The sequence below is a fragment of the Diadema antillarum genome, unplaced genomic scaffold (assembly GCF_040938485.1).
Source record: "Diadema antillarum isolate AM-2024a unplaced genomic scaffold, OU_Dant_1.0 seq00000620_RagTag, whole genome shotgun sequence".
Taxonomy (NCBI): Eukaryota; Metazoa; Echinodermata; class Echinoidea; order Diadematoida; family Diadematidae; genus Diadema; species Diadema antillarum.
This window is the reverse complement of record NW_027271543.1, coordinates 1,869,744-1,880,823: the sequence shown is the minus strand read 5'-3', so window position 1 is coordinate 1,880,823 and position 11,080 is coordinate 1,869,744. Positions and strand designations below refer to the sequence as shown.

General features: G+C 38.9%; 1 protein-coding gene across 1 annotated transcript; it reads right to left on the bottom strand.

Annotated features, from left to right (window-relative positions):
• Nucleotides 1-5,182: 5,182 nt before the first annotated feature.
• Nucleotides 5,183-7,087, bottom strand: LOC139736064 (uncharacterized). The gene has a single exon (XM_071646812.1). It carries the CDS (start codon nt 7,085-7,087, stop codon nt 5,183-5,185), a length of 1,905 nt encoding a protein of 634 aa, XP_071502913.1.
• Nucleotides 7,088-11,080: the final 3,993 nt, after the last annotated feature.

Sequence of the window (11,080 nt, the reverse complement as noted above, 5' to 3'; positions counted from 1 at the left end):
AATATATCAGGCATTGAGCAAGGACAATGAACTTCCCTTCATTCTTTACCACAGTTTTCCTGGCTTGCACGAAATCCCTGAGATAAAACCTATTACAAGAAACGATATTTTTCGAGGAAACATTCAAAATTTCGCTGTGTTGCTGCATCGTGCGTTACACCAGAAATTCAAAGTGATCTGCTAGAATATCATTGTTGTTTTTGTTTTCAATCAGACGCGATTAGGACAATTTTGCTGCATTTTTATTCATCATCGTTTCTTTCGTTTACAAAAAAAAAAATAATACAACAACACACAACTACCTACTTAAAATGATTACTGGTATTACATGCCTTAGAGCGAGTTCCTTCTAGAACTGTTTTTGATAGTTGTGTACTTTGATGGTAATAATGATTACATCTAGGGAAGAGGATGTTTCCCATAATCTTCGGCTTGTTTGCAGGTTCTCAAGTTGTGAATATCATGGCGCTACTGCCATGAATTGAATGCTTCCGTGATATGACGACACGAGTGTTTCTTCACGCTATGCGGCTGGTCCGTCTGCTCTTCCCACACTCCTCCTATAGTATGTTGACTTTTTTTATACAAAGAGAGACCTTCCAGCGTTGCGTGACATGATAACTGTTTAAAATCTTCGTCATCCTTCTTTCCCATTTGACATGAACGGAGAATTATAGAAGTCATGGCAGTGATATAATATACAAGCAGCAGCGATCCTCGTCTGTCTATGTATAGGCTGCGATTTTACAATGCAGAACTCGACTGTACACCAGATACAGAAAGTCCTTCAGGCTAATCTGCTCTGCAATCATTTCGAATTGACTGCATGGGACACCGCATTGAGTCCAAGTTTTCTTCTGTACAGGTTGTATTATCTCTATGAACATGTGACATTTGACGTGAGTGTCTTTTCATAGGAAACAGGACAAGATACTTGTTCTGAATCGTCGTCCATGAATAACGTCATATATATTTTACGGTCGATAGCTTATTTCAAAATCCGACGATGATCTGATTTAAAGAGTCCGCGGGCGGATGCCGGACGAATAGACGTACTACGATAAATGTTTTGGGAACCGATTATCTAAAGTTCCCCATAAACTTTCGTGGACGCATATAGCTTTATATATATATATATATATATATATATATATATATATATATATATATATTATGAAGGTTATGGATATACAGCGATATTGCATTCACGATTTTTCTGAGATCAGAGATCATAATCGTGTTTTAAAATCAGTTAACCACACGAATGTAGTCTATTGAGAGAAAGATAAATTTGGAATCACTTCATTTAAACCAATGTACAGTTCTCGCTGGTCAACGAGTACAAACAATTACAAAATTGGCAATGTTCTTTTTTTTTTTTTGTTCTGGATCACGATGATCAAAGGGAGTAAGGTGTATCAGGAGTAGAAAGTTAAAGAGAATTGACAGCCTCAGAAATCAGATACCATTCTATAAACAGACTGCAATTCACATCTGTAAAAAAAGAGTAACTTTATTTCAGGTCTACATCAAAGAAACAATAATGCCATCACAACACGATGAAGTGAAAATAAGAGAAACTAACCTCAGTGGGGTATAACGAAATATATTAGGGCAGAAACAAAACAAAACCAAAAAAAAATTACTTGGATACAACGCCCTGTAAATTGCAACTTTTACACAATATAATATCTGGTTAAACAAATATACCGCAGTTTCCATTTTCTACGCTTACATATGGCTCGTACATGCACTGACAGGTCAGGTGTATATTATGGAGAGATTATACTTTCTACTGTCATCATGTTAAAAACATGGCTGGTCAATTCTTGGTCTTCAACCAATTCATGGTCTCTACAATAAACGCCAGAAGGTCGAACTTCGCATAGAATACTCACAACACCGTGATTATACTTGTTAAATGTAAGGCAAAAGAGAAATAACCAAATTAAACATTTTTGAGAAAACGACAAATAACAAAGTATTTACCAGTCTATCATTTTGTTCTCTGCCTAATTTGATTTACAAACTATAAAGAAAAAAAAACACCTTATGAGCCCGAAATTAACTTTCCCCATCAAAAGATACTATTAATGTAATATAAGACGCCGCAGCTGACAGTGTATTTATATATATCATCACCTTCAAAGTCAATTGAGGTATAAATCTTATACCGAAGACCTCACTCAAGCCATCATTGGTCGCTGCAGTTCACACTCGTGTGTGTGACGGAAAGTGCCCAAAGTTAAGATTACTATGGGCAAACTTTAAAAGCTTTTTTGAAAACAAAATCTTATATCATATATAATATCCCATCAGATGTTAGAGTACACTTTATACAGGCACGAGCTAGCATGGTCGATGCCCTATAAAAACTTGAGCTGTCACGAGGATATATTAAGCCCAGAATCGAACTATCACCGGCAACGTTTCTTTATACAACGCCAACCAATTTTCATAGCGGTGCTTCTGAAGGTATTAAATTCAGAATGGAATGAAACCCAAATCTGAGGATTGAGTAATTGTAGAAATATTAGTAGAACATAACAGTGAAGTTTGAGGAAAATCGGTCGATCCGTTCAAAAGTTATGAATTTTCAAAGTTTCAGAACAAGCCGTCACTGGGTAAGAAGACTGGAACAGTTCGTGATGTCACGTGCAGAAAAACGATATAAAGAAAATATAAAGAAAATGTCACTAAAGTCCATTTTTACACGAAAGGTACACATTTCTCTCATTCGCTTCTGACATGTTGAGGGTAATATCATTGTCCCTTCCATCTGAAAGAGGTAGAAGTGTTCTTTTATTATGTTAGAAAATGAAAATAATATGTTGAATTCTATGTATATTTCATTTTTATCGTTGTCCATGGGTGACATCACGAATTGCTGTAGTCTTCTCATACAGGACTTTCTGTACCTAAAACTTTAACACTTAATAACTTTTAAATAGATTGTCTGATTTTCTCAAACTTCAATGATGTGTTCGACTGATGCTAAACTCATACGTATATTTGGGTTTTATTCGCTTTTTATAGAAAAGAACTTCTAAGCAACAACCTGTACTGGATCAAAGAGGTACTAGCCCAGTTCTTGCTTGATTGGATGATCGATATTTACATGTATTTCTCTTCCAGTAAATCTGAACTTGATGAAAATCCTGTCTCTCTGTTCCCTAAACATCATAGCTCTCACAAGCTCATGAGCGATCTTCGAGATGGGCAATGATGGGGTTGTAAAGAAGAACAAGCTCGTACAAGATTTAAATGACATGATAATTATGACAAACATATTCCAACATTCAACTTATGGTCACATAGTAGTAGCTCAAAAGATTTCAAGCGATACATACATTGTGATTTTTTATGGCATTCATATTTAAAAAGGTAATTTATACGGTGGTCGAACATGAATTGAACAGCAGTTAACGTATACCCGTCCGATACAGAAATATTTTTTCAGTAAAGTGTTCGCAAATTATCCTAACATTCAACCCTGTCTAAACAACTTCTGTACAAAGGATAGCCGCATTACCTTTGACATAATATTTTACCCTGGTAATCTCTTTCATACTGGTATTTCCCTGGGTAAAGTTCTGCACCTCTAATCAGGTTTTAGCACTAACCTATTTATTATGTCTCACTCGCTATCTTGAGTAGTAATGATCTGAGCTCTAAAATATCTTTCCTGTTTTTTTTTTTTCACCCAGAAAATGGCCAACGAAAAGAGCTGCAATGCCATCAACAATCTGTGCTGGAAGACATATCCTCATTCTGATTTATAATAAATGTTTGCAACTATCATGACTATACCCCTTATAAAGCCGATGTGTTATAGAGAATGATTTGCTTTAATAAGAGTACTGCCATTTGCAACAATGGCCACAGGGAATTTACATATATCGTAGTTATTTTTTGCTGTCTGTTGAGACTGATTGCTATTTAGAATCAGTCTACAGGAGCAATTGATTAAGCGTTCAAATGAATGGCAATTATTATTAGTATGCTTTCAATGATCCTAGTCTTAAGCCATTTCAACATGTCATGAAAAAGTATGAATATATCGGTCTATTTAGATAACGAGATATGAGCTGAAGAAAAATCTGTTATCTGCAGAAAAACTGATCATCTTATGTAAACCTTTCCTCTTAAGAATTCATGTCAAAACCGTTGATTTGTGCATACAGCACCTCATTTTAGGAGACAGCAGGTGACGAAAATCATTTACTGTAAAATTACCCCATACATTGTAAAATTGGAGTGCTATTTTATCCCTTGGTGAATAAACAGACTACGAGCTGTCGGTGCATCGGAATAGTATAATGCTAGAAATGATATTATTTGTCAGTACATCAAAACAGAAATATGTATTAGAACTAAGGCAAAAAAATAATACCATTCAAGTTTAAGTATAGCTGAAGCAATCCCCTTAATCCAACTTGTGTTTAAAGAAAAAGGTTAACAGGACAGTGAACACAATGACAAAATATAATGAGAACATGCATATCAACATCACTATTGATCTCAGAACACAGTAAAGAATCTGTTCTCGTTTCTGCGCAACATCCTTGTTACAGCCTGAAACAGATTCAACAAACTTATTAACAATCCTTAAAACATGCTTGGGACAGACTTGATTATGGTCAATGCTTTATCTTGTACAATTGCATAGATCTATAACATTGGCAAAAATGAACTTGTTTATTCGGAGTCTACCGCTAGTTTATATTAAAAATCTGAACCAAATTGTAACAGAATTCGTTAATACATGTTTGTTCAATCGTTCTCGCGTATAATGTAGTCGGGTTTTGCCAATCTGTGCATGTCAATTGGAATATATGTTATTTTTTATGATCCATAAGGATAAGAACATGGTGGTAGATGAGAAGGAACTATTTAACACCGAACAACCTAAACGAGATAATAAATCGTATTCGGCGCATAATATGACTACATCTATCCGGATTATATTATAAAATCCAATGGCTAATGGTTACAAGATATAAATAGTTAACAAAACATAATAACATTAAATGACGATATAATCAAAGTAATACGCTTTGCTCTGTAAAAACACGTGGTACAAAAATTATGCATAATATATTCACCAGATATACATAGAATGTTGCTATATAATTGCACTTGGTGTAAAGATGAATACAAAATACCGCTTCACTAACCGATGTTACACAGTTGTCTCAGTTAGAATATCACTGTTTCCAGTCATATTTTCTGGCTGCAGAAGGCAAACACAAGCTGGACTACGATCCCTTTCTCCAACGTTTGTCAAAGAATTATTTGACTCGCGATCAAATTGGCTGATGTATTCCACTGTGCTGGGGTCGTAGTTTTTTACCCTTCCATTGACCTTTGGTTCACCATGGCGACTGATGTCGGATACTGTCGGCTTTTTGTGGCGACCAGGTGGCGGCCGTTTCCATGCGCGCATGCGTTTCTCCGCGGACTTGCACTTCCACCTCCAGTAGGCGCAGACAACGACACCCAGGACAAGAAGCCATCCAATCACAAGTCCACTGACACCATTGATGCTGGCAAAATACGAGCAGCCAAGGTTATGGCGATTAATGGCTATGTCAGCTAGCATACTTCCCCTGTACGCTGTCGGATGTTCGCAAACCATGCTTATATAGGTGTTAGAGATCCAAGGCTCAACGTTCGGCGGAATTTCTGCGCCCTGAAGGAGGTCCGAATACAGGTAGTCCATCCAGAGGAGACGGCAGTCACATTCAAAAGGGTTTTCATCCACGAGGAACTCCTGTAAAGGCGGAAGAGACATGCACACGTCTTCGTTTAGCGTATCTAGGCTGTTTCGTGCGAGAGATAGGAACACTAGGTCCTGGTACAAATGGAAGCGCGTATCTTGCGGTATGCTGGAAATCATATTACCCGCCACTTGAACTCGACTCAACTTTGTGTTGTTCCACAAGCGAGGGAAACCTGTCAGCCGGTTATTATCTAAATCAAGAATCTGTAGGTTTGGAAGGAACTTGAAAGCAGAATGCGGGATATCGTCCAGAAGGTTATTAGACAGGTGGAGCTCTGTTATAGTCATTGGGATGTGGAGGAGCCAAGCTGTGGCAATGAGCTGATTTCCAGCCATATTAATCACTTCCAGCAGTCTGTTTGTGGAAAACGTTCCTATAGGAATGTCGGAGATCAGGTTGTCATGGAGATCGATATGACGTAGCTTCAACGATTGCTTGAAGAGCTGTAAGGGCAGCGCTTCGAGTTGGTTCTGATTCACCACAAGTACTTCTAGCGATGTCATTTCTTGAAAGACGTCGGCATACAGGTGCCCTATTAAATTAGAGTGTAGATCCAAAGTGTGCAGGGACGTAAGGACGTTAAAGGCATCCCATGTTATATCCTGTAACAGATTATCGTTCAAATATAGTGAAGTCAGGTACGAAGAAGAATTGGGGGTTGTGAACCAGTCGCTTACATTTAGTGGAACGACATCGTCGCCATCGGGGTCATTCAACCCGAGCCGGTTCATCGAGATGTCTAGCTCTTCTAGGGCTGTAGTTCCGCTAAGTGCTCCTCGACCTATATTGCTGATGGAGTTATTTCGAAGTGAAAGAACCTGTAGGTGTTCCAACGTGGAAAATGCCTCTGAATCCACAGACGTCAGCTGATTGCTCGTGAGAAACAAGACCTCGAGTTTTGAATCCTTGTGAAAAGTATGAGACATGATAGATTTTATTGCATTGCGAGACAAGTCAAGTTCGTTCAGGGATTTCAAGAGGCGAATGTCGTGTGGAATGCGAAGGAGAAAATTCCCGCTCATGTTGAGCCTTACAAGTTGCGGCAGCCGGGCGAAGGATCCTCGTAAAACACCTGTAATCAAATTATCAGCCAGTGACAGCTTGCGAAGACGGCGAAGGTTCGTGATGTTAAAGTTATTTTCCGAGATCCACTGAAAAGTATTTTTCTGGCACAGCAGTATGCGAGTGTTGTCCGGAAGGTGCGATGACAGCGAGCTGATTCCCCTCCGGGAACAGTCCACTAAAGCGTTGAATTTGTCGCAGAAGCACCCATCAGGACAGGGAACGTCCGCCAAGATCCCCATGGTTGGATCGGGAAAGAGAAGCAAAGTTTGCATAAAAAGCAGGAGTAGAAACGCAGATTGCCTGTGCGAGCCATGCGAATGCATTTCCTGACGTAAACTGCTGTGGAACGAGATACACGCCATGACCCTCTGGCGAACTTTACCATGCTTTCAGCCTTTTTAACATCAGCCGATGGAGACGAAACGAAATTCCAACCAGACGCAGCGTGCGATTGAATCGGATCACCCCATCTTAATGAGGTCAGATGCATACTCCTTACAGTATAAACAATAATAATATGATTAATCCGCATTGATGAAGTTCATGTCAACATCTCTGTCCCTGAGTCACTCAAGGGTCACCATACCTGTGAAGGTATCCTTCGCAAAAGGGAATATGAAAGTCGATAATTGCTACCTTAGAGGTGCGCATTTTATACCTCCAGTTAAAATGGTTGACTGATCAGTGCCGTCTTCACTTAAAATTGCGTACATTGGCAAACAGTCCGTCCGATCCGGGTACACCTCGTTGACCTTCCCTAACCTGCGAGAACGCTACTGGTTTTCTCATCAACACTCCCAACGGTGGCTAATTTGTCTGGCGCAGTGCGTTGTTTCTCAGTGCATCGCATCGGTTGGAAGATCATCATCCATAAGTGAGCCTCTGTTTTTCCCCCTCGCTCTCTTGCTTTCGCCTATCCGACACGTTGATGGCAGTAGATAAATGGTTACGTATGGATTTCACCCATCCCTAAAGTGTTGGAACGAAGTGACGGTCGCCCGAGCGCGCCACATGCGCAACTCGTTTCATACGAGAGCTAATGGGTTTTCCCGCCTCCACAGTTCAACTGGTCTCGCACCTGTGCCGCGGCGGCGCCACGAACCTCATGGGCAGTGATAAGTTGGCCAACAACGATCTACTATTGACGTCACATTGCCGCTATTCGTCGTGGTGTGAAACAGTGTCCGTTGTTCCTGGCTTCTGATGACATTCCTACAAAGAAAGAATGAAAGAAGGGGAGAGAGAAGGGGGAGAGAAAAGGAATTGTTAGGAAGAAATACGAGAATCTACATGTAGCAAAATTCAAGCTTGTTGCTCCACACTTTCTGTTTTGTACAGATCTGAGCACACATGTTTGAATCAAATTCATCATGTTTCTCTCGCACTGCTGTACCCGTCTATAGGATCTCCCTCTCCCTCTCTCTCTCTTTCCTTCAATGTTCAATCGCTATGCAGAGACCGATTACCTGGTGACATTCACAGTGGGGCAGCGAAATGACCCCTCAGCTGATTTACTAGCCAAACGAAATGTCGTCCCCAGGGTCGTTATACTATCGAACATTCGGAGCTGTGGATTACAGTTATTTCACGCCACCAGGGTAGCTATTCTTTCATCTGATCGCAAATGAGAGTGCATTTCAAGCACCAGCCCATTCGAACTAAAACATATTTTAATCCATGTCATTACATAAGCCCCCCAGAAATATATGTCCATCAAACTGTTTGAGATACATCGATTATACTAATGTTGATATCAACAACGAACCCACGACACTAAGCAAGTCTCTCTAATTCTTTCTCACATGTACTCATACATATAAGGACAAACTTACGCACACACACACACACACACACACACACGGATATATATATATATATACATATATATATTGTATAGGCCTATACAGTGCGAAAAAGTGAAGCATTCAAATAATGGAGGAGCTACACTGGTTCTGTACACGGTCGGGACCCCTTCTCGCACACACACACACACACACACTACATATGTATATATATGTATATATATACATTGTGTATATATATATATATATATATATATATATATAGGCCTATATAATATATATATATATATATATATATATATATATATATATATATATATGTGTGTGTGTGTGTATGTGTATGTGTCATCAAGCAATCTGTTCACATATTCTTCACCCTGACAGACAGATACACAATATAGGTTGTTATTAGAAATATGATGAAACACATCTAGTCTATACAGACGGAAGTTAGGTATCGACTATTTGCTCACAATAGATTTGGCATTGACACATTCCAAAATAGTGACGCCTTATTTAGTGTGCGACATAGATGGGATGCAATCATTATGCATGACATCATCATTTAACTCGATCGTCGACAGAAAAGGGTAATATTGATTTCATGTGGAACGACCTTCGGTTCAGGGTTCTGGGATACTTATACTTTTCCCAGTTGATATTAATTTATTTTATTGTACCACAAAGAGGTACAATGGCTACGTACGAGCGGCGAGGTGAATTGGACGCCTGACTTGTAGGAGTGTTTTCTTTTTCTTTATCTATTTCTTCCTTCGGTCAGAATGACAATTATATCCTGCATATTATTATACAGTGGCCACGGGACACAGAGGTATACACATGTCGAGAAGTATCATTCTGGATTTTCTCTCATCCTCTCTCTCTCTCTCTCTCTCTCTCTCTTACGCACTACAGGAACAGGTCGAATCCAATTCGCAGTTTAGAATGACGTCATTCGCACCTTTCATTGTCTTTCCATCTATTGTCTGTTCCACCATTTTGTCCACTTGTCATCAGAAACCCACACAATAGGTAAATGAATAATGCTGTATGTTCGTTTAGGGGAAAACTATATCAACATCAGTATAGTAAAGCAGTTTTTATATTCCACAAAGAAAATGAGCCGCGGAAGAAAGAGGGCAGCTTTTAAAACAACATGAGCTCAACTTTACCACGTGTGCCAATCTTTAAAAAATGCATGTCCAGGGGGTATCTATTCTTTCGATTGTTAAGATAATTTCCTCTGGGTCAAAAGCGAATTTTTAGCTAAAGTATCAACAGGCACTGAACATCAGGATATGAATCAAGGATTTTTTGTTTAGCAAATTCAGAGTATTTTCTATTTTTAATACGACGATATTAGCACACCAGCAACACACAGAGCACTTTCCACTTTACCACGATAACACCACAGCAGCACTACCCAATAACAACGTCGATTTATTTACATTGTATCATGATGCAATAATTTCCTAATAATATCAACTCTAAAACCAGTAGGATAACAGCATAGTCACGGGGTAAATGACCCTCCTAATTACATGTCTTGAGAAATGCTTGACATTAAGAACCAGTAAAGAAAAATTACAGAAAAATTGCAACAAACATTGATTTTGTCTAGGTTCCTATCAAGTGTAAGTACGACACCCGTCTCTTTCTTATCATCTGTCAAAATGTTTTAACTCAGGAAACAGAAAAAAGTGGAACAATGTGAATACGGCAGTAATACTCTTTATCGATGCAGAATATTCTTCTACCAGATATTTGCTTGCCTGGGGGAACATAACAGCGCATATTGCATGAAATATCACCAGTCAGTACAATGCTTTCTTCATAATCAAGAGAATGGGACTTATGCAGAAATAAAGCTCTACAGAATCAAAGTCTTTACATAGAGTCTGGGAACTTCATTTTTGAATTTGAAAAAAAAAATGGATCACAATAATGATGCGGAATCCCCTTGCACTAGATTTCATTGAAAGAGATTCTTTCATCTTCTCTAGACTTTGATGTCTGAATGAAGAAAAGGACGATAAAAAGAGGCTACCGTCTTAGCTTCTTCCTTCTGAAGATCAACTCAATATTGAAACATGAGAACATAGTGCAATAATCACAAGGCATGCTCATACACCTGTGTCATGATAGTGGTTACACGGATGGGCTCCCTGTCATAAAGGGAGTCCGCGGAATTGGCATTTTTTTTTTTTTTTTGCAAGATGTATCCCAAGTTGGCTCTTTAAAATTTCGCAGAAATCTTTCTCTGAAAGCAATAATCCAACTATGATACAGGTATATGTGCAGAGCACCGTGAAATATGGGATATATGTTCCGTTTTATAGACTCTGATATGGTTTATTGGTCCATGTTTCGTTTTCCTTGAAAGTGATCAAACCACCAAAGCCCAGAGTGTAACGACACCGCTATTTATCG

Coding starts and splice junctions, on each gene's coding strand:
- LOC139736064 (XM_071646812.1), bottom strand. CDS start 7,087: ATGGGGATCTTGGCGGACGTTCCCTGTCCTGATGGGTGCTTCTGCGAC.